The sequence below is a fragment of the Blennius ocellaris genome (assembly GCF_963422515.1).
Source record: "Blennius ocellaris genome assembly, chromosome: 8".
In the NCBI taxonomy this organism is placed as follows: domain Eukaryota; kingdom Metazoa; phylum Chordata; class Actinopteri; order Blenniiformes; family Blenniidae; genus Blennius; species Blennius ocellaris.
The window spans coordinates 19,568,928-19,593,774 of record NC_137657.1 but is presented as its reverse complement, the minus strand read 5'-3'; the positions used below and the strand labels follow the sequence as shown (position 1 = coordinate 19,593,774).

The window sequence follows — 24,847 nt, the reverse complement described above, 5'->3', positions numbered from 1 at the left end:
GAGCTTTAAAGTTATTGAGCTTTTCCTTCAAAACGGCATTGTGCAAATTAGTAACTGTATGAAAGGTGCATGTGAAAATGCAGCAGAGCAACCGAACATGTTAAAAATGAATCAAATCAAATGAAGATAAAAATAAATAAATAAATCAAAGGAAGACACCAATAAATCAATAAATAATCAATGATCAGTAAAGATTATTCAAGAAGAAAAGAAATGAAAAAAAAAATTAGTGCAGAAAGTCCGAGATGAACGCAAAAGTCATTTTACCAGGTTGTGGGATATTAAAAAGAAAAGCAAATATATAACTTTAAACCTATCACTGCTCATTAATAGCACACGTTTTGGAGATGCAAACAATAATTCAACAAGAAAACTAAAGGAAAACTCACGTAAGCCAACATTACAATCAAACCAACTGTTCAGTTTATAACATACAATTTGAGGTAGTTGATTTAAATCATACAAGTATAATTAGAAAATAGTGCATCACCAGTCAGATGAAGTGAAGGTCATTCATTGATGATGTCACCTCTATATGCTCTGTGTAGATAATCTTTTGAGCTTCATGGCTCGTTTAACTCTCACTGTGTTTATCAGTGATCTGCTGTTGTGAAGTTGATTCTTTGAGTTACTTGGATATGAGCATCATATAATTTATTACGTTTTCATGAAAGCAGATGTTATAACCCCCCATAAAACAATCTGCGTTTTAACTATGACAGAATGAATCGACCAAAGTGTCAGACGGTCAGTCCGAACACAGTGCAGTCATTGCGTTTATTCGACATTCATTTATTACACTCCGGATCAAGATTTTACCTCTTCCAGCAGTCGAGTGACAGCGTCGATGTCACTGTAGGTCTTCGTCATCTGTCCCACTCTATCAGCACACAACACTGCAGACATAAGAAAAGACAAACATGAAGAGTCAGTGCTTTAAAAAAAAAGAAGATAGCAGGACTTTTATAAAAGCAGTTGCTTTGTTTATTTGAGTACATTAAAATAAGATACATTTAACAGAAGTAGATCAAAGAGAAGAGATGTAGTTTGTAGTAAAAAATGTAGTAAAATGTATGTAGTCACCTGCCTGGTTCTTCATTTTATTTGGTTAAAACTATAAAGTTGCGTATATTCTAAGTCAGGGTGTTGTGGAGGTGCAGCCCCTCTCAGCTGAGTGGATGACAGGTAGGATATACAACATGCTACATCACAGAGGGAACACAGAGGGAAAGATTCCCACCTTTTGGCAATTTAGACTCAATCAACCTGACAAGGATGTCATTGGACTATGCTTGAGTCTTTATTCTATTTAGATAACAACTGACCCACTTCGTGTTTTTATCATTGCTTTTTTATTGACTTACAATACCTTATTCAGTCACTTATATTACACTCATATCATCTTATACTGTTGTGACATTTGAACAACACTGACAGAGTGTCGGTTGTTTGTGCAGAGTATAAACTTTGATATTGTGCAGTAACTGTCCAGGGAGGAGTGAAGTTGGCTGAGCTGAAATGTACAGACCGGTTGCATTGAATGTAAGAAAAGATTGTTTTCCATGATTACCCTCAATACTGTTGATGTTGCACTAATCTGACCAAAATGAATTGTATAATAAACAAGTATTTGATTTCACATATTTATTACCTTTTCTCTCCACCCTCCTGTACTAAGTTCATTATTGGCAATATCTTTCTAAGAAGTGCACACACCCAGAAACTCATTCACACCTATAATACTGACGCCTGCACAGCCCAGTTCCTTGGAAAAAAAGAGTCAATAAATACAAAGTAGGGTCAAAGTGGCGGGCCGCACCCCAGCTCTGCTGATGTGTTATGAATTTGCTCCTGTCCTGCTCTGGTTTTAATGAACGCACATGAATTAAAAGGCATGAAATGATCAATCCACATGTGATTTTACAGAATCAGAACACATACAAGTTATTTATGCTAAAATGCCCTAAACATACAGACAGTGCAAACTCTGAGGACTCACAGGATGCAAAAGAGAGCCTGCCATGCAAACTACATGTTTTCATATTGCCATAGACTACAGACTCCAGATTAGCCTGCGTGTGCCGATAGACGCCTCAGCCAGGTATGTGTTGGCTAAAGATATTTCTCATCATCATCATCATTCATTCATTCATTTTTAGATAGGCTTTCCTCTCCCTGCATAAGCATTGCATTGAATGGATTCAGAGAGGCTTCTTAATAATCATTACAATTACAACTAGAGAGTTTACAGTCAACGTCTCTGTTTGGCTGCACAGGCTCACTGCTGCCAACAAGAACAGCCTCATATACAGCTGCATCTTAACATTCTATATCATTAATAAGGCCATTGTTTTGTCAGTTATTTTTTACAATACTCTCAATATTTTAAATGAGAAAATCTGTGTTTCCGATTGAAAAGTTAAGAAAACCCTCTGATCTGATCATTATATTTTGATGACATTATTCCCCATTTCCTTCAAATGTCTTGATATAAATGTCTGTCTTATAAGTGTGTGACAACACAGTCTTTTCTCCTGAGTGACCTGGTAAAGCACAGACCGTTGTTGTGGAAACAAACAGTATAGATCACGAGGAAGCCTGCATGAACACATGCACAAAAAACTGTAACACATCTGCTATGTGATGTTTTGAGATTGTGCACATGACAGGAGAGGGTGCAGTTTGTGTTTATGCAATACTTTGTGATGTCTATCGGCAGAAATGCCGCTTTATTTTCAGTCTAACAATCCACTCTAATCAAACAAAGATTAAAACAAATACAAATTGTGTTAGTGCAAGAAAAACATACAAATATTTGTAAAATTCATTTTGATTGGGGTTTGGGGCCAATTAGTGACCCTGAACCTGCCATAGGTATGAGTGTGTGTCTCTGGATGAAATGGATGAAGCTGTATATAAAGTGAAAAGACGGAGAGGTACTGAAGGGGACAACACCCAGAAGAAACTACAAGTTGCCTGGATTATGTAAAAGGAGATGAAGGTGAATACTGGAACTTGATCAGGTTGTTTTCTTGGTAACTTGAGACAGACACCCCTCACTCTCTCCCCCTCTACTCCACTCCATGGCAGAAGAACGACAAAGAGGAGGGCAAGAAGGACATTCACCGGCTGGATAACAATGGCTGTAATGTTAAGACGCATACATGCTCTTTGTACAGCCTCCCGAGGTCTAAAGAAAATGGGTTTTTGAAATTTTGGGCTGATTTTATTCTTATTTGGAATCAGACATTCTTGCATTAGTGGACATTCAAGGATGTTTCTTTAAAATAAAACAGTAATAAGCAGAAGATCTTACAGGAGTAAAGTAAGATGGTTGTGGACGACACATTTACTATGTAGGACACAAGTCAACAGGCTGGGTCCCAGGAGAGTATAAAAACTGAAGTATAGGTAATCAACAATACCTTTATCTACCTTTCTGTAGATTATTCTCAGTTTCAAGGCACTAAGACAGTTCTGATCCTGGTTTCTGTCAGTGTGGTATGCAGCAAGGGGGCGAGTTGAGCTCACAAACTGCCCAATCATTTTCATTGTTGGTGTCTGTCTCCCACCAACACAAGAAAGGACTCTGTTATTACCATCACTACCCCAAACATAGCCTGTGTGGACCTGTTTGATGCCGTGCCAGTGTGTATAACATTTCTTTATTGGATTATGGTCATGCTAAATAAATAAAAAAGAATCTTGCCGTAGAAAGATCAAACCTGCACAGTCCGAGATACAATATAAACACAAAGAAGACTATTTCTTAACTACTTTTATCATTATCAACTTTCATCTATTTTATTATTTATCTGCCACTTAAATAAGAAGGAAAAAGGAGCTATCTGCAATTTATCTAAAACTAATTGAGAAAGTAGTGTTCAGGCATTGAAAACACAATGAATGAACGATTACACAAAGCTTGGGTAAGGAGCCAATCGCTTATTCAAACATGTGAGCCTGGCAGGCAGGTGAGGACTGAATACACAAAACAAATCACTATCACAGACTGCACCTGCAGCATGAAGCCACAGCCATGATACCTCTCTGAAAGGGTGACACAGACATCCATTATTTAATTAGCGACCACTGAGGAACACGGAAGCAGACTGAAGAGGTGAGGTAGTGAGGCAGCCCCCGATTAAAAACATGACCACAGCTACCTTCAATCAGAACTTGTTGCTCTTCATCGTCCTCTCTGGATATCTCCAGTGTGGGAACACAGACATATTCTTCTTGTTCTTCGTCATTATCCTCCTCCTCCTCTTCATCCTCTTCTTCTCCCTGCTGCTCTGCGCTGTCATCATCCCACAAGCAAACATATTCCTTGTCCTCATCTGGCTGGTTGGTGAATTCCAGCTCGTCCTCAGTGCCGGACACAAACACAGCCATTGCTGGACTCCCAACACCACACCTAACCGGTAAAGCAGCCCAACAGGTACAGCACCATCCCGCCTGTCAGAGTGCGTAACAACACTGTGTGCGTCACAGAGAGGAGCCAGCGAGAGTTCATGTGTGAAGGTTTATGTCTCGCCATTTATTCCATTGTAGATGAACGGTGAAGTCTCTCTCTCTCTTCACCTGTCAAGTACCATGCAGGATCAACTGTGTGATTGTTTTTTCCAGAGGTGTGTGTATCATTTGTCCCCTGGGACAGCCAAGCAACACTGCCTGATAGTGTGACTCCTCCTTGACTGCTTTGTGACTGGCTGGTTTATGGACGACTCTACTTCACCACAGATTTCTGCAGCAGGTTTTTATGAAGTCCTGTAAGTTGTGATATTTTTAGATGAGCTCATGTGAAATCTGTATTTTTATCCCTTTAATCCTCAACTGTCAAGCATATTTAACATGTTTTCAACCAGAGGGGGAAGTTAAGTGACATACTTGTTACATGTGTGGGTCTCTAATGTAATAAAAACAAGTTCAATTGCAACATCTCCCCCTCCAGAGACAGTCACTTGGTACAGTCCTGCTGAGCCACTATGGTGACAATAGGACAAAAAAAGAATAACAGATAATCACCTGTCTCTGGGGTGGGGCAAGACACACAAGCAACCTTCACAGGTGGATGGTTTAATACGTATTTTACCTCCAGACTGTATTATCAGGGTAGATCGACAGGATAACCAAGCTGGACAGTGACAGTAAAACATTTTCCACTACTGCTTCCCAGTCTGCATTTCAAATTATAACTTAATTTAAAAGTTTGTTATTTTGTTAGGTTTTTTTTTCTGGACACATTTTTAATTGTGATAATTATTCATGAGGTAAACACATAAAGATAGAAAAAACTTTACAACTTTTAAATATCTTTTCATGACTTTTAGGCTAAAATGATAAAGAATAAAACAAAAAAATAAATGGCTCTGTTTGATATAAACAATGACAAAAACATTTATTTTAATTCTAAACATAAATGTTTTGCAAGTCATGTAAGCGTTCTCTTCAGAATGAAAACTTGTGTCTCAATGTGTTAACTTGTATGTTTAAAAGGTACAAAAACTAAAATATAACCAGGAAAACCTTACTGCAATACTTACTTTAATGTGTATGTGCAACTTTAGGTTAACACTTCCATTGTTTTAAAAACTGAGGAAAACAGTTTTAATTTCAAAAGCAGGTGTTCCAGAAGCATAATAATTCAAAACAGAGTTAACCAGAGAGAAGCGATGAATCTTTTGATAAAAAAGCTAATCTTTCCTGTAAAATATGTCATCCCACCGGTGAATATCAACGTATAGAGACTTCATATTTTGAAGTGTTCTATAAAAATGTATGCCTATCAGGGCACTATATTTTATACCATTGTAAAAGTTAACCGCTTCATTTGAACGTCTTCCATGCCAGTTGAGGTCAAGGCTTGTTTATCATCATTTATCACTCAATTGAAATCGTTAATTTGAGGCTCGGTCGTTAAGCTTGAACAGAGGCTTTACTCTTCTTCAGCCAGACAAAGCCGCTATCAACTCACCTGGAACGTCATCCAAGAGCAAATAAAAACCAGCATGATTCAGCTTTTATTTGCAAATAAAGTCCTGTTAAAAAGCACATCGATATAGTTAAACATTTACTCAGCTAGAATTATATATCCCCAAATAAAAGTAACTCTGTATTATGTATTTATGCCATACGAGTATCCCACGGTCCCAGTTTCATCATGAACCCCCATGAACTGCAATTACAAAAAAGCCACATTTCCTGTTCATTAGTCACCACCAAAGTGTTTTAATCACTGTAATTGGCATTGAAAACTTGATGCCTGCGCCAAACCGTCCCGCATGCTTGAGTAACTCCCCTCAATGCTCCTATGGATGCAAAGCTGCAGGCAACAAAGGAGCACTGGACAAACACCTCTCAGTGTTTCAGAGCTGTATTTTCCCTCCCTCATTGCTTTTCTGGTCATGTTCACTCTTTACTCAACTAATAACCGTCTCCATTTTCACTTTCATGCCACTTTTTCATCACACATGTCTTAAGCTTTTCTCAACATAGGATTGTTTGAAGAAACTCACTGAGCTGATAAAAGAGGCAAAAACATTTATGTAGCTACCAGTTATTAATCATAAAAACTATCCTTCCACAGCACATCAGGGTTAACATGTTTAATGTATGCACATTAATGCGACTGCCCTATAAAGTTTCGTCTGCATGTTTCGTCTCTGAATGCATTTTCTACAACCATCCCCCACATTCCAGCACAAACACAATGGCTTGCAGGGGTCTCTTGGCCTCGGCCCCCTTTCCAGTATGTCCCTGTTCAGCTATTTGTTTCCAAGGTTTCTGAAAGTGCCAAAGATTATTTGGCAGGCTGTTATCAACAAGAATGGCTGGGAGCAGCATGCAAATTATCAGGCTAAATATAAGCCAACCTACTTCCTCATCCCTCCCTTCCACATCTCAGAATAAAATCTGCTGCTTTCTATTTCTGCTTCTACACTTCAGGAGAGGATTGATCAAAGGAACCATGGTTCCTTATTTCAGCACCACCAAGACACCATTTGTAAAAAAAAAAAAAAAAAAAACCCAAAACAACAACCCCCAAACAAAACAATGTTAAATCACAAAAGTCCTTTCAAATGAGAGCCAGCTGCAACAGCTGAGTATCACTGCAGCAGCTCACAGTGAGGAGGTGCTGAGCTGTCTCAAAATGTTATGTAACATTTTCTTCCGAGCATCCCTGACACATACATAACTCACTCATATTATATAATGAGCCTCTTCAATACACCTCAGTTTGCTCATCCAGCAGACCTGCATAAGACATTAAAAAAACAACAACAAATATATAATTTCAATCTGTACCTGAGCTCAGCCAAACGGAGTGAATTATTCCGATAAAAGCAGTCTCGTGTTGAATCAGTCACAGAGCATATCAGGTGAGCAGGACATGAGACGGCGACACGGCTAAAGAGAAGAGAGGACACCAGTACCAAATGGTAATGAAAAGGCCACTACCTGAACATGTTGCTAATCAACTTGTCACATGACCAAGGACCACTGACCCATCGGTGGTACACGTCTTCATCATCAATTGAAATCAGTCGAATCATTAACCCTGGCGGGTTATAAACAGATGCTGCCGCAAGACAATACAACAAGCTTTTGCAACAAACTTGGGAGTGTTACATAAATACATTGCACCAAATCTACAGTAAAATGTCATTTCACTGCTTCGTAGCCATTTATCATTTATACTTTTTTAGTTTGAATTTCCAGCCTTAGTGATGCTGTAAAGTGAATTTACAGCATCACTAAAACAAGTATTTCCAGGAGGTTTCTCATCCTAGTGAACTGTTATTCATGTGGTATGTAGCTGTGATAGCCAGTGAACTGGTGTTATCACACGCATCCCACTGGCCCTCATCTAACAACAACAACAAAAAAAAACCCACATCCTACACTTCACACCCACTACTCCTCCTTGGCTCTATTTTAGCAGCCATGCTGACTCAGCTGCCACACAGTCTCTGAGTCTCTGTTTCAACACCCACCGTGTCCAGCAGGGTCCGTCTGTGGCTTCACTGATGCTGCCAACATCCTTTATCTGACATTTACCTTGATTTGTTTTGGGAAAACTGAGCCAGAAGGTCACAACCACATCGGTGTTGTTTGTAATAAAACAAGCAGCAGAACAACATTCAAGCTGATTCGCCACACTTTCTTCACAAGGGTTCACATAGTCGGTAGACTTCAATCTCAAAACACACACTTTTGGTCAAGTCCACATTAAATCGCTTTTCGTTACATTACACATAAGTTGAGCTCTGCGTCTATGCACTATTGATGTAACGCCTTTCTTGTTGTGCCAATGTACTTACAGTAATCCTATCCATACATATCTATTTCTTATTCAATCATCCTGCTACCTTTAGCACAATCTCCAGCAAGTAGTTTGACCCTCTTGACAGTTGCAGGCATTTACAAACTGTATACTCTTACCATCAGTACACTCTTCATAGTACCAGTCCAGTTCATAGTAGTCCGCCTTAACAAACCTCTGGCCTCTGGCCTGGCCTCGTCTCTTCATTCTCACTGCTTTGACACACAGCTGTAATGTTTCAAATGTCCCAGCATGCTCAGCTGCAGCACCCCCGACAAGCCAGATGTCCCAGCATGGGCAAAGGCGAGCAGCTGTCACTGGGATCCAATCAGTCGCTGATCGTGTTCATCGGTCAGTTGCTCAAAACTCTGGCTCTACCCAGCATGCTCAGCGGCTCCCAGTGGACACACGGTCATTGTTGGTAAAAGCTGCCGTTTTCGCAGCACATGTCCTTTATGTTCCAATTAGAGGAAGCCTGACAGCATAATACGCTCCGTTTGTTGCCTTGCTGGTACCACTTCTGCATGTCATCCCACAAAAGCGTAACTTGCGTCATCAGTTGTCAGCAGGAGAAAAGATTGTAGTCTGGCATCTTTATCTGCCATGTCATCTTTCACATTTCAGGAAATATTCCATCTTCGGTTGATGTGTTTTCTATCTTTAGGTTTCATCAGTCACAGATCCAGCAAATGTAGCAGAGTCTATCGTCTTGTGCTCGCATCCATTTATGGCTTCACGTCAGTTAATCCTCTCTTCCTGTATCCTGTAAGCACGTCTTCTGGCCAGTATTGTCTTCACTAAGGCACATTATAACCCTTTTTTTTTTCCCTGCTGGAGATTTTCTTGATCGCTGACAGCACCAGCTCAACACATGGACCTCCGCATCCCTCACAATGACTCAATACACACAGAGGCAGGGAGAGTGAGGGAGCAGGCAGCAGCAGTCACGGGTTTTGCAGCAGAGATGATGATAATGATGACATGGAGGGGTGGGTGGGCTCGGAGCGGGTGAACAGCCAATGGGATGGAGAGTTATCACCAACACGATCCCGCCTACCATATCCATGTGAGCACCCCCCCCCACCCCGCCTCCTCTCTCCTCTACTTTGTCCTTCGATGTGGTTGCTATAGTAACAGGCTCAGACTCCAAGGCTGAGCAGCATGGAGAGGCAGCAGTGTAGCGTTGGCAGGGGTGACGTGGCCAGCCCAAAAATGAATGAACACAGTGGGGGCATTCAAGGATTGGTTGCATCATGCAGGCTAAGATTACGCATAACATGAGAGACACAAAGCTGCTCAGGGATACTGTAAATGACAAATACCTATAATCAGAGTATCAAAAGTGGGAAGAAAAGAAGCTGTACTGCAGAAAAACAAAACCTTGTGTAAAATAATTAGCTTGCAAAAAGAAAAAGCTCATACTGCTGATTTGCACACTATTTTTATGTTGTAGAGGCAAAGGTCATTAGAATTGCATCATTGCCATTACAGATTCAGCTCACACTTGTGACAGTTGTGACAATTACATAGAATCTAAAAATACATTTCTCTTCAGTTTTGAGTTAATCATTGAGTTATGTGAAGAAAAGACGAATGCCGTATGCCTATACAACCCATTGTTATGAAATAGTAATGATCACATCAGTGTATTAACCAGACATTACACAAATATTTTTTTTTTCTCTTTTTTCACATTTTGGACTAGATATAAAGCTACACTATACTTAACACCAGCCCCATTAGAATGCATTAGGAAGCAATCTACCAATCAACCAATCTCCTTTGCTCATTGATACATGTGCTTGTGATGTCATCACAACATGGAGTTGGTCCCGATTGGCCAGCTGCCTCCATGTCATTATCTCAGACATGTTGTCCTTAAGCAGCAGGTCAAGCACTGACCACCAGGGTGATGCAACAGTTTCATAATCTGTCCATTTGTAGCAGAATATTAAATCTGACAGGACATCTAACATCTTATTGCTGACTAAATTGAATTGCTTGTATAAAACTTTAAGACGCTCAGAATGATCAAACAGAAGCAATAGTGAGACAAGCCCAGGTTAATGACCGGGATGAAACCAGTGAGAACAATCTGCTTATAAGCCGAGCGCCAGCAATCTGTTTCAGGCAATAATACGGAGCAACATGCCTCCAGCAAGGGCTGAGAACAGCAGAAAAAGAAATCGACAGAGAGTAATTAAGATGCATGAATACACTGGTGTCCCGTGCAGTATGTCCTCGCAGACTATCTAATGTTTCTCATGTAACCCGACCTTGCTCTCATGCAGGCTGTTTGTCATGAACATCAAGGCCACAGGGACCATGTCAACACAGCAGGGTTGAAGTTAATTCTATTTATAAGACGTCTCATCTATTTTTAGACGCATGTTTTTACCCTGAGTCACTACTCAAGTAGACATGAATTACGACTAAATAATTGATTCAGGGGGTGAAAAACACCCACATTAGGCTCCCTCGGTTTGCTGTGTGCGGTGTTTGCACGTGTTTGTGTGAGCTTGTGTAAAGCTTATTTGATATGGGTTGTGTGCAAGAGGGCATGCGCATGTGTGTTTTACAGCTGGTGGAGACGTCAACCACAATACAACTCTCAGATTGATAAGACAATGGCATGTATGTGCATAAATCCTAGAGTCTAAGCTGACTGAAAGAGAAAAGCGAGCATTAGTCAGAGCGAGGAAGCCATCAGGTGTGTTTGTTTTGGCAACCATATCCAGCTGCCGCACCCACACTGTGGTGGACAGATGGCCAAGTCTCTGCAATTCTCTCTCTCTGATTTCTTCTCTATCAAGGTCAGGATAAATCTTAAATATTTTATTGTCACTTTGTACTGACCGATTTACCTCAAAGTTAGAACTAAAAACACAGAGCCTTGAACTCAAGTTTGATGTTGAGAGTCATCTGAGTAAATCTGTTGATGGCTTTTAAAAACAATGCGTGATCCACTTACAGAAGTACTTGAGCGTCTCCTCTATCTGCTCAGTGGTCAGGTCAAGGGCGGAGTCGGGTGCCACGAGGGGTGTGTGCAGCCAGTCATCTTGGTCATAGCCGAAGATGGTGTCGGCCCTCAGCTTGTAGACGGGCAGTTGTTCCTCCAAAAGGCTGATGATCTCAAGCTCTGGCAAATCAGTACTGTTACACACATCTGTTTAAGGACAGAAAGAGACAGAGTTCAATAAATGCTCTGACCATTACAGTCATAACTTATGTTGATGCAATACCTGTGCGAGAATACACTGTATATACAATTAGGAATATGTAGGTACTGGTATGCAAAGTGTATATGACTGCATCTGTGATTGCACATCGCCAGACTCATAGAGATTTTGCTGTAAACCCAAGATGACATTTGTGGTGATAAATTACATTCTAAACAGCAGATTTTGGGTCAAATTTCAACTCCGGCTTCAGTGATCTTTTTGACATTGCACACAGGGATGCAATGATTCTTATTAAAATTCCATAAGATAGAGAATTCCTGCTTGCTCAAAGTATTGGAAACAAGAAAACGACAGGATGAAGATAATGCAATGTCAACAGAAACCAGTGTAGCAATGTTGAATGAAAAGGTCATCACTCAGATCAGCTGGGATTTCAATGTTGTGGTTGATAGTTCCGATCACAGTGGTGTTGTTATTATTCATTTCAACAGATGACACTTATATTTACACACTAGATGAGGGGTTTACAGCCTTTGTGACCAAAATAATCATTTTTGTGACTTTCCACCAAAACAAGTTTACTTGGAGCCAAAAAACATGTTGAACCTTCATAATGAGGGTAACACGGCTTCTAAGGTTTCATATATACAGTAGTTTTGAAACATGTGCAAAAAGTGTATCTTAGGTTGTATCTATTTTCAATTATGGTGGTGCCGGGTCTAGACTACCATAACCTCACCGAAAATGTATCCAGTACATCAAAGAACACCAACATGTCGCCTTCTGACCGACCTCCATTATGGATTATTTCTACATTGTGAGAGTCATATGTCACATTATTGGATTTTGTGTTATTTGATCAATTAAACAAAACAAAAACACAACATGTCTCTTGAAAGAAGTATCTCAGCATGACGCTCGTGCACTCTCCTGGACCTAAAGGTCTATGTCGCACTCTGCTGGTCTACTTTGGTACTGACCGATTAGCAACCTCAGAAGTGACCGTCTGAAGGTTAAATTTAACTGAGTGCAGTTGTTTCAACATAAATAAAATCCAATGTGCTGTGACTGAGTAGTGTCATGTGAATTAAATCCTTTTCAAAGACAACCTTATCCATTGTGCCCAAGTTAGAGAAACTTGGTGCTGTTGGTGTTTTTTTTTTGATCATTTCATAAATCCATCGCAAAACACATGAATTATTATTTGTGTTGCCAGTTACAAACATATTTATTAACCCAACTGAATACACACAATCAAAACATACAAAAAACACTACAAATGCAAGACAATCTTTGTTGCTCATCCTGGCTAAATAAGATGTGAGCTTATATTTGGTCTTCATATATAATTTATATAATTAATTTGGCATTAATAAAATCAGGCAAACTAAAGCACAACAAAGTCTTTTTCCAATGCCATACTACTGTATTCAATGTATTTAAATTAATAACAATAATTTGTGTGATATGAACGATGGAGAAGTGGTTAGCACTCTTGCCACACAGCATTCCATGACCTTTCCTGTGCAGTTTGCAAGTTCTCCCTGTCCATGACTTTTCTTCAGGTGCTCCAATTTCCTCCACCAGTCCAAAACAATTGCAATTTTGCGACTGTGAATTGGCTCCAAGTGTGAAATGTGAGTGTGTGAGAGAGAGACTTCCTCCCTGAGATGCACTGGTGACCTGTCCAATTTGCAGTCACATATGGTCAGTTTACTTTGACTTCATGAGGTCCCATGTTGGATGAAATTGTATGATGGGTGATTGTAATGTGCTTTCAGTACCAGATGATGGCAGGCAAAGTGTCAACAAAAGAGGCCAAAAGGTCAAAAGTAACAAAGCAAAGAATAATGTGGCAGAGAATTCTTGTGGGATGAAGTCTAATAGAAGAATAACCTTTAGTATAGTACCACATAATACCAGATAAGTGTATTTGAATGCATTTAATCATATTTAATTAGTACCATTTTTTTTTCTTTAAATGAAACTTTAAATAAGTTTAAGACTTTTTTTTAAACAATAAAAAAAACAAAACAAAAGCCTAATAATCTACAGAGCATATCGTACATATAACAGCCAAACAAGCTCACTTTATTTTTTCCAACAAAGTCAACAACAGAAATCCCCAGCTCAGTGCTCATTTAAACACAGGAACATTTTACATCTGCATGCGGTTGTGGAAAACTCCATAACCTTACCTAAGCTTTCAGCTATGTGCTTCTTTGTCCACACACCAGTTTCCTGTGCTATTAAAAGTTTCATCCATTTTGGGCTCTATTAAACTGTGCACTGTGTTTGCATGTTTTAGGCACTTTTTCTTCTGGGATTTGGAACAGAGAAGCTGTTGGACAGACAGAATTAGCATTGACATTGGACAAGAATTACCAGTGTAAAAATAATGTCCTTTGTTCCTCTGCTCTGTCGCTCCACGGCCTGTATGTCTGTGTCTCTCCCTAACAAAGCTGTCTCTTACAGTTTGCTAATCCAGACTGAATGACTGGCTGTGCTGGAAAAAGGGGAAGCACACATATGCAGCAGCTGGAGATTCGCTCGGCAAACACAGCCAGTGGAGCTTTACCATAGAAGTAAGTAAAACTTCCTATGACACATATTTTACCACTAATTTGATTTAGCAGCTGTGAGTCACATGAGAATAGTGCAAGGATTCGCAGAAAAAGCCCATTTGTTGTCGAGTTGTTGTTCCAGTTGACGACTTGGTTTGAATACCAATAGTTCAAATCCAAAAACTGTAATGCTGCAGACCCACAGCTCCATTTATGTTTGATCAGTTTCCTGCATGTAATCGGCAGCACAGCCTCACCTGACCACATGCCAATTCACTTTCACAATATTTCTCAGTTACAATACAGCTGCACGTCAGTACGAAGAGGACATGTTTGGGTGTAATAATAGCACAAAACCTTTCTGTGCCACGTGCTGACAAAAGGTCAGTGGAGAGACAGGGGAAGCGTTGTGTGCCTGTTGTACGGTTCAAACATGACCAGGTCTTTGCATTAGCATTTGGGAGTTGAAGATTGTTCACAACCAGCTTACAGATCGTTCAAAGTAACCAGATGGTCTATGACAAGTGACAGTATGTGATTTGTGCTTCCTCCAACAGGGAACACAAGTATAACAAATCAGACTGAGGGGCATCTGATGACAGCAACCTCAGTCCTCAATTGTTTGGATCAGCTGGGATGGATTTAAAACTGGAGTGGAAGCAGAAAGAACACCGGCTGTTGTAGCTAGTAGCTACCAGAGCATAGACCTACACCGTTTAAAAAAAAAAATCAAAGTGATAACAATGAATGGCGACACAGACAACTCTCAGTACACTTCTCACGGCTTGAAAAACACGAGCCCCAATACTGCTCAGACAGTAGTGAGCAACTAAAGTGTAGTGTCACTACAGAGAGACCCTAAATTAGGTCAGTGAAGAGAGAAGGTACGCAAGCATGTGAGCTGGACTCCAGTCAGCCACACATGGTATCAGTGTCAGACTGTTTAATCACCTGGACAGGGCTTTTAAAACATGGCCTGAGGGAAGGACGAAGAGACACACTGCTTGAGTCCAACATGGTTACCCTCCATTAACTAATGCTGTGCAATAATGACACTTTAGCCCACTACAACCCATATGAACCATTCTATTCCTTGCAAACTTCGAACCTAAAAATAGATCATCATTAACTCAATAAGCAGTAAGAACTTTAACATCTTTAACATTAAAGCGGTGTAAGCTTCGGGCTGTGTTCACTTGTGTAGGTAATCCTCCAAAGCTCCTTCAAATGTTCACGTCAAAAAAGACAAGGCAGCAACTACAGAACAAAACAGGATGAAAGAAAACAAACTGAAGACAGTGAGTTAAACTCTATACACATGTTATCCAGATTGCTCATAAACCTGATCAGAGACCAGCAGAAACTGCCAGAAAGTCATTCTGTGCACAGTGTACTCACTCATGGTGCCTGAAGCCCGACAACCACCAACTCTTTTGCCCTCCTATCACATTTTCCAGTGGTCCGGGAGAAGGCAAGGTCGAAGAAACAACACAGAGAGGAGAGAGGGCGTGAAAAGACTGTTGGGAGGGTGAGAAACAGGAAGAACGAGAGAGAGAGAGAGAGAGAGAGAGAGAGAGAGAGAGCGAGAGAGAGAGAGAGAGAGAGAGAGAGAGAGAGAGAGAGAGAGAGCTACAAGGTTTAGAGGACGCCACTGGGTGGACGACACAACGAGAGAAAGACAGGAAGAGAGAGAGGCGGGAGCAGGGAGGGAGGAGGAGAGGAGACCCGAGCCAAACTGGTCCGTCATGCCTGACATGCCAGTGACGAACGCCACATAACCCGGCCCACACTTGCTCTCTCTGAGCCCCTCTCGCTCCCCTGCTCTAACAGCCAACCCGCCCAGCTGGACTCCCTCTTACAAACCGTTTCTGCCCTCATCCTATAGATGGTGTATAAACACTGTGGGGAGCTGCAGGCCTGAAACTGCTTCACCGCTTTGACCTTTCCGTTTGTTCCAAATCCTAATAAAACCTCTGAATGGAATATCAGCGGATTCAAATGCAGAAGACAGAATCATTAAAAACGTGAAAATCGGCACTTTAATCCTGAGGTCAGGAGACTTTGTTAGGGTTACATTACAAAGCGAATGTTTGCCTTCCATAGCAACAGGTCAGTGGAAAATATTTCTCTTTGTTACAGCTGTAATCATAGCCTGTTAAACTGCAAGCATAGACTGGTGTGTTTGTCATGTAATCCCACAGATCCCAGACTTAGACATTTGGTTTACAAGAGTTAGAAATCGCTATTTTTTTTTTTTTATTTGAGTCTTGTTGTCTCACAATCAAGTGCCTCTTTATATTATAAAAGTTTCAAGTTTCAAGCAGCAATCAGCGAAGCAGATCTGTTTGAAAAGTCTGACCTGTGAGCGCATATCTTTTATTAAAGACAATCAACAACAACAAAAAATTAACAATGTCAAATTAACTGCAGGTATATAAGAAGTTTCTAAAGAGAACAATGTGTTATTTCATCACTTGTCTGGACATTTTTCTGTTTCACTGTTAAACATTACAAAACTGGCACTATGCTAAACTGACTCATTGTCCTAAAATGTACTGGACTCTGACTCATTTTTTAAAATACAATAATAACATCCCACATCTGACTGAACTCCAGGCAGAGCTAAAGGTGATTGTACATGGATTTCCAGGTGCTTTTGTCCCAAAGAGGTATTTAATATACCTACAATGTGACAAAAGAGATGTTGTTGTAGTTTTTTTTTTTTTTTGACAGTCTGACCATCCAACTTCACCAACATAAACTGGACTTTTGTTTGAAAAGGCTTTAGAGACCTTTCTAAAGTGAATCTATATCTTACTTGCCAAAATAGTAAAAGCAGCCATCGAATTTCAAATTTCAAAACAAGGTGTAAAATGTTTGACTGTAATAAAACATGGCACTACCCTAAGCAGCATAAAATCATTTCCCCACAACTTTCTGTGTTTTACAGCTCTTGTTATGTGAAATACAACGACCTATGAAACGGAAACCACTGGAGAAATACAAGAGGCACAGACTTGACAGGACATGTGTCCTTATCAGGGACAGCAAACACACATCATCACATTCCAACTACACCGATTTCATCAACATGAAACATCAGCCAGACTTTCAAAAAGAGAGCACAAGCACTGTATTGTTCACTCAGTTTGGGAATGACATTACATTAATATAGCAATAGACCATTCTAAGTAAGACAGGACTGTTTGTTGTGATTAGCATAGAGTCGCTTTCCGATAACCAAACCAGTGCAGTTAAATTTGTATTTTTGGCAAAGTGTGCTACCAACCCGGGCTCTTGCTCTTTACTTTGGATGACCCAGACTTTTCACACACAAAAACAGTGCATCCAAAGTAACAAAGGCCATGTGTGCAGACTCCCACTTCATTCTGAGGTTTGTCTATATTCCCTACAAGGAAGTTAAATATGCTGCCAGACCAGCTGCAATATCTCAAGCTGTAAACATACAGAAAATAGCTGAGAGTACTTTATCATGGTGCCGGAGCAGGGGTCATTGCGTTATCAATCCCCTGTTACTTCGCCTCATTTCTGCCTCGTGTGTGATGATGCAAACAACAAACCACAACCAAAAGCTTCCCCAAACATTACAGCACAATAGATACAATTGCAGGCTGTGAGTGGATCAGAGGGGGAGAGCATACTCAGCACGTTTGTCCACTTATGCAACTTCATCTGTCTCTCACTCAAGCACTCTGTTCTCCTGTTTGCCTCCCTCGCTCCAAACTTCGTCCTCACCAGGCATCCCATAATTTCACTGTTACTCAACTGTTTACATCACTGCTGGCTGGTAACCACGGAGAATTAACCTCACACCCAGGAACCGGCCCATGGAAATGAACTGCCCCATTCAGCTCATTGTGCTCATTCATCCTCTAGACTTAGTGAAATTTCACACACACACACACACACACACACACGCACGCACGCACGCACGCACGCACACACATACACTTGGAGTGAGTTTCCAAAGAGAGTTGGGCAGAGAGGAAGACACAGAAGGAAATTAACAAAATCTTCACTGTCTGTACGTTGAACTTTGAATAGAAATTTTTATTTACAATAATAACCACTTTATACCAGCAGGTGGCAGTACTGACCAAATCCATTCAAATGCACGGCCCTTGAATGGCTTGTGTGTTAAAGACACAATAAATATTATCACAACCTTTGATTTCACAGAAGACAGAAGATACAATGTTGTCACCACCATGTCATGGTTTTATCGAGGGACAGAAACAGTTTATTGGCCTAAAATGAAGTTGTCCTATTCATGTTTTGGATTTTTTTGCTTTCATTGAAAGTTTGCCAGCACTGTCCTATAATACACACCGAGTGAATACACACACTGAAATGGTCACGTATAACAAGATATGCTTGTAACACAAATGCATCACACTGGAAAAAAGCAAAGAAAAACGGTGACAATAACAACCCAATAATGTTGCTATGTTTGAGCTTATAAGAATTATTTTTTAGAAGGAAAAAACATAATTGCAAACAAAGAAAGCGGCCCCACGACACCTTTCCAGGTGTTGGTTGTCTTCTCCAAAACCAGTACTGTGTGCAACATACAATATCTTCGCAGTGTAGGAGTCTTTCCATCAATGAAATGATTTAACATATAGAAAAATTTACATTATCTCAGCAGAGGGATGACTATGATGGGTGCTGTAACCCACAAATGTGGTGGAAGATGGATACCATCCCTGGAAAATGACTATATTTTAAAATCTTTCTGAAGGCATGCTGTACCATCAGACACCTTTAACACTGATGAACAAACAGACCGGACAAGTCCATTACTAATTGATACTGGTGGTCCAGGCGAGCGTGTTCATTGGATGAAAGACCAATGGCATTTGAACATTCTGACTAGTTTCTTAATAATTCTATCCTTTGGTGAAGTGAAATCCTACAAGACCCTGTAGTAACAGAGCGGCAGGTGTCCAAACTAAATAAAGTAGCTGATATAAAGTGGAGCTCAGTGTGAGCGCCCAATTTCAGAAACTAGGAGAAGTGTAGCTTTTGCTTCTTTGTGTATGTAGACAATAACGGGAACTTTCTGTCCGCAGTGTGCGTGGGAGTGTCCTCGGGAGGGGCTTTTCCTGTAGATTGTAGCTTACACTCTGAACACTCCTTGGTAAAAACCTGTTTTGTCCCGGTTACATTCAGTCATTTTCAAACTGTTAATAAGATGGGCTATAAGCATAAGTGCTATTTGAGAAGTTCAACATTTATTCAGCTTTAATGTAATATCAGTTTAATTAGGTGTCTGGTGGGTTTGTGTGGTTCCACACAGGGTGGCTCTGCACTGTAAAGCTGATTTCAGATCACTGAAGACAAGACATTGGAATCCCTCTGTTCTATGGAAGGAAAGAGTGTAGGTGAGAACGTAAGGCAAGGGAGATGAGTGAGAGCACTGACTGGGAGTCCAGTGAGAGCACCTCTCTTTCTCACATGCTGGCTGATACACAGAGCCGAGGTCCCCTGGAGCTGTATTATGGACAGGAAGTGACATTGGAGAAGGGTCACAAACAGGGACAGTTTCTCACAGCTCCATGGACTTCACTCTCACAATCAACAACTTCTCTCAGCCAGCAGTGCTGCTGTCACCTATTTCTTAATATCATTACAGATAAATGGGGACTGAATGTAAACACTCACTTTCACAGCCTGACAATAGTTAGAACAAGATATTTTTGGAGCTATAAGGCTCTCGGCAACAACTAATAGAAAATATCTTAAACTTTGAGTAACTATTACTAACTACTGCCTGTTACTATAGAAAATTGGTAATTCACAACTTGTATGCAACATTACCAGTGATGGTCTCGGCATCTCTGCAGGCGGCTCTGAACGTCTGAGGAGCAGGAGGCAGACTCGCCTCACTGACATACTCCTCTTCCTCCTCCTTGCAGGCCGATCGGAGCCCTGGGTAGTGCGGCTGTGTGTGTTGAGGACGGGGGGACGGGACGGAGGAGCAGGAACAGGTGTCGGGAGTCTGAGTCCTCGGGTCCAGCTTGGCGCTGAGAGGTTACCGATTTAAACCAGGACCAGCCATGGACAGAACTCAGATCTACTAACAACAAGGTTCAGGGAGTCAGCAGCCATGTTTGTGCTTCGGAGGACAAAAATGATCAGGTGATGGAGGAAGGCTTGAACCTCTCACTTGGCTGAACAAGATTATTCCTTGTATGCCTGAAAGAGAAAGAGAATGGCAGCAAGACGGTAAATATATACATTGAGTAATAATGAAAAAAACAACAACAAACATCTTCTATTAGTTTATCCAGCTTCTTACTCTATGCATCTCGACGCGTATCCAAGTTAGTAAACAAGATTCTTTCAGACATTTTCTCACTCGGCCAAGTGGTTGTATTTATAGGCATGGTGTCACACTCGTGTGCTCATGAACAGCATAAACACAGAAGAGAAGATCATTTTAGGCGTGACCTCAGTTTACATGGTTATTAATGATCCATCCATATAACACCTACAATCTAAATTAATCTATCTGAGCCGCATTGTGTTTGAGTGGGCGTGAATCTTTATTAAAAAAAGAAGATTTTTTTTCACATTCTACAAGAATCATTTAGAGAAAATAATGGTTGTTAAATGGTAAATAAATTGCTAATATAGCACATTTTCAAAATCTCCAGCAGTCACATTCACTCATACACCCACATACTAATGATGATGGCTGCCATACAAGGAGCAAGTTCCCCTTCATCATCGTTCTTCAGGAAGCTTGCAGCCTGGACTGGCAGAGAAGAGATCTTACCATCTATTTCTGATGACCGGCTCATCCAACTAGGCCACTGCCACCTCATTAAATGCCTTATTTGATACTATCACCAATACACTCTGTATTTAGCCCATGTATCAGGAAAGCATTGTTTAATTAGTGATTACAAATGAAGGGAGTGGTTGGTTTAGGTAAAGAAATAATATGTGAAGTCAATAGCTACAGCATTAACAATAAAAGGAAACCCGGCTATAGTGAAAAGAAGGAAGGAGGGCAAAAGCTAAGCACAAGTGTATCTCTCAACAGGACGCACCCAACGTCATAGAGGACCTGGCTATGTTGCTGTTTGTGTACAACCCTCCAAAGCACAAGGACAAGCCTCAAGACAAACTCCTTGATATGTGCACCTCAAATTCAACTCTATTACCATTAAAAACCTCAGCCGTGGTTTTGCTTCCCCACATATTATGTTGTCTGTCCACATTGTCTAAACTTCACTGTCCAACATCTACCCGCACCTATTCTTTTATGTCTCACCATCTTTTTCCACACAGCACTCATCTTAGACATATCCAGTCAGATCCCATGGAGCAATGTGGGAAGCTGAATTTAGGTCATAGAGTTTCCATTATGAAGGAGCAACGGTCACCCGGATTCCCAAACACCGTTGCCAATGACAGCAAAACATACAGTCACTGTAAAACATATGCCAGATTATTTTTAATGTTTTTAGCATTAAAAATAATTCAAGTGGGTACCAGAAGGAGGAACTTTGCGCGCTGACTGAGAAAGAAAAAGAGCTGATATAATTTGTAGGTGCTCATGTCTCGCAGTACGAAAATCCTTACTTTGAGTTTGGGCCTGAGGGCTTATCTGTGTTTACGTCTTCTTCCTGTACGTGGGTGGGGGTTCTCCAGAGGTTTACAGGTTAATTCTAATAGTACCACAACATCCATGTGAGGTTAATTGATGATCCCAGATTGGCTCCAGTACCTCTAAGTTAGAAGAAACAGTAAATATGATTGATGGATAACAGACATCCCTGGAATCTAAACTGTAGTGGCAGTATCATGAGAAATAGATAGACAAATCAAAAACCATTTGATTTCTTTGATTAAGGATCTGTTTAAATGTTTTTGTGGCATGAATGTGGTAATCATCACATAATAGAACAGTAATGCTGACCAAGCACACGTGAATACTGTATTTACAAGTCAAACATCAGGATCACAAAGAACAAGAGCATCTATGTTATGGCCATAACAATCCAGCAGGGTAGTTTGGTTAAAGGTAAAGGAAGTGGAAGATTTCAGCATTTTGAAGGAGCTGGTGCCTGCGGACGAAAGTGACTGGATGACAGGGTGTGGCTCTTTACAAGTACTGATCCCACAACTCAAATGATTTTGCAGCAATGATTAAGTGACTATTTCTTTTTTATTTTAAAGATGATAGCTCATTCAGTAGGCAGTTCAGCATTGGGTTTTTTTTTTTTACCCGCCGCAAGGAAACACCTGTTCAAACAGTTAACATTTCCTTTCTATACCACTTATTTCACCTTCAAGGCAGGTCTATGGTTGGGCTCAATCTTAACTAGCAGCCATTATAAATGTTTGTTTTTAAAAAAAAATTTCAGACAAAGCCAGGTTCTGTGTCTGGCTGGTTTGCTGATTTGTCAATGCATTCTGTTAATCAGTTACTCTTGACTTTGCTTGACAGTGTCAGTGTGAACATTACAACATCAACCACAAATATTCCTTCTCAGCAATTTCAAGAAACCAGAGCTGCACCACACAAACCAGTGAAACATTACTAACGCTTTCCATCAACCCTACAGAGACGGAGTCATATCCAACTCAGTGAGTTTACTGCTTTATCGTCGCAACCTGACTGCACCAGACCTCAAAATTAAACAATAGACACAACATTTCAGCATGTCATTCACATAAGCAGCACTATAGACATGTACTAGAGGCACTCATGCATTTGCATGTACATGTTTGGGTCTAAATGAATCCTGGTAATGGCGCAGGACAGGTTGTTATGCATGTGAGCCTGAGCAAAGTCACCACAATGTGTTTGACAACATCAGCCCAGATTTGTGTGCACTTCTCATTACTGACATAAATGTCTGCAGTGGAACTATGACCTTTGTGATCAGCTGTAATAACACCATAAATAAAACAGACTGATCTGTTCAAGCCGCAACAATCCATTACACACTTTGCACCATGTTATACAGTCGCCAACTGGAAAGAGTGGATTTCTTAAAAACTATGTGACAGTATGTTATCATCAAGTAAACGTCATCCACCAGTAAGACCGTAAATACTCTGTCAAATTGAAACTGACAGTCACCAAGCATTAACCAAGCCACTGTTAACCACAATGACACTCATTCCACAGTCGATGCCTTCAGGGCTTCTATTAAGGCCGAGTGCTCAGTTTGACCTCGCTGGAGGGGGATTTTCTTACTCTCAATAGTTGATCATGTAAAGCACTTCAACCTGGAGCATTGTAGTTTCCAGTGCTTTACCGTGTACTGTATGTATGCGTGTGTCGTGGATAATGGACTATGAGTTGACATAATGATGGACGAGTGTTTCCATTGGGCGCATGTTTCACAGCAGCAGTTAGCACTGCTGTGACGAAGGGACTATGAGGATGAATTACAACACACAAATCTCTGTGAAGACCATAAACAACATCCTGTGAATGTTCTTTGTCGTGGAAACCTCAGGGGGGGTGGTTCAGACAAACTGAAATCAACCTCAGGAATACTTCCAAGGAACTTGTTTTTGAATGCCTTGAGAAAAAGGTCAATGGTTGCTACTTGCTCACTCTTTACGAATGAAGTTGTAAAAACTGTGAAATACGAATTTGTTGCAAAGTGATACTGTATAAAATAGAATAAAAGCACAATGCGTAAGGTCTGAATTGATCAATTTAAAAAAAACAACACAAATATCTTCAACAGTCTCCTAACTTTTCACTTCTTAAAAATCTTTTCAGATCTAGATATGAACTACAACATTGAGCATGTCAGGCCGCTAATGATGGTCCGGTCAGGAAGAAGCACTTCCTGTCAGCCACTCCATGATCAATGTATCCCATCAATAACCCATTACCCTGAATTTCACTACAGTAACAATCAAAAGCCATCAAACACACACAATAGATGGAGCTCAAACAAGAAGCTGACCATACAGCGCTGGTAACAGCAGTGACATGAATAAACCTGAATGTAACCGTGTTACCACCTATACTCCTGGCAGACACAATGGAATTGGATCCAAAACCCTGTGATTGTGAAAAGAATTCATCTTGTAAAATAATATAATGCCTAAGAGTTTGTTCGGTGGTGGTTTATTCATCATTGTGTCACTTAACAAACACTTTCACTCACAAACATTCAGCTTTCTGGCAGTGCATTCGCACTAACTGATGTTACTGTTTAACTGAAGCAGAATAGTTCCCGCGGCCTATAACCTACCTCAGAATCTAACGGAGAGTAACTCAAACACTGATCCGAATCCTTCATTTGTTTATAACTTTAGCACTAAAATCACATCTAAACCTTGGAAAACATTATGATGTTCAAGATTTTGATCCCTCTTCCAGATACCTGACTGACCTCCACCATAGCTAAATCCTAAGATTAAGATAAAAATGTGTGACTTTCCTTCTGAGTACACAATATTTGTCATCACAGTGACAGTCGATGTGGAGTCAGGTTCATGGTACATAAGCAGATCTGTCAGTGCCAAATGTTGACAGTTTAACACATGCTAACGAATTGCTTCGGCTTGATTTCTTTAGTTTGACATCAGTAGATTACGTAATTTTTTCCCATGTATGTCTGAAATTTAAGAACTAAAACAAGGAGGTTCTTTCGCTATTGCTGGTAAGTATTATTTCTCTTTAAGGACAGAGAGTGAGTTTGGCTATCGCTACCAATGCCGCATGCATGTAGACTCACTGTCAACCTGAAGAGACTGAAGAGAGTCAACTA

The 24,847-nt window shown here is 40.5% G+C and overlaps 1 protein-coding gene across 3 annotated transcripts in view; it reads right to left on the bottom strand.

The window, feature by feature from the left end:
• The window catches only part of trak1a (trafficking protein, kinesin binding 1a), a 33,191-nt gene extending 13,065 nt beyond the window's left edge, over window positions 1-20,126 (bottom strand). For 2 of the 3 annotated variants that reach the window (XM_080501619.1, XM_080501621.1), the window contains exons 1-3: window positions 15,471-15,581; window positions 11,298-11,492; window positions 820-896 (exon numbers count right to left, since the gene is read on the bottom strand). In XM_080501619.1, the coding sequence (XP_080357745.1) occupies window positions 820-896; window positions 11,298-11,492; window positions 15,471-15,474 (276 nt within the window). In that variant the 5' untranslated portion in view covers window positions 15,475-15,581. Of the gene's footprint in view, window positions 1-819; window positions 897-11,297; window positions 11,493-15,470; window positions 15,582-19,913 lie in introns of those variants that run through there. The other variant, XM_080501620.1, reaches the window with a different exon arrangement.
• Between the last annotated feature and the right edge of the window lie 4,721 nt (window positions 20,127-24,847).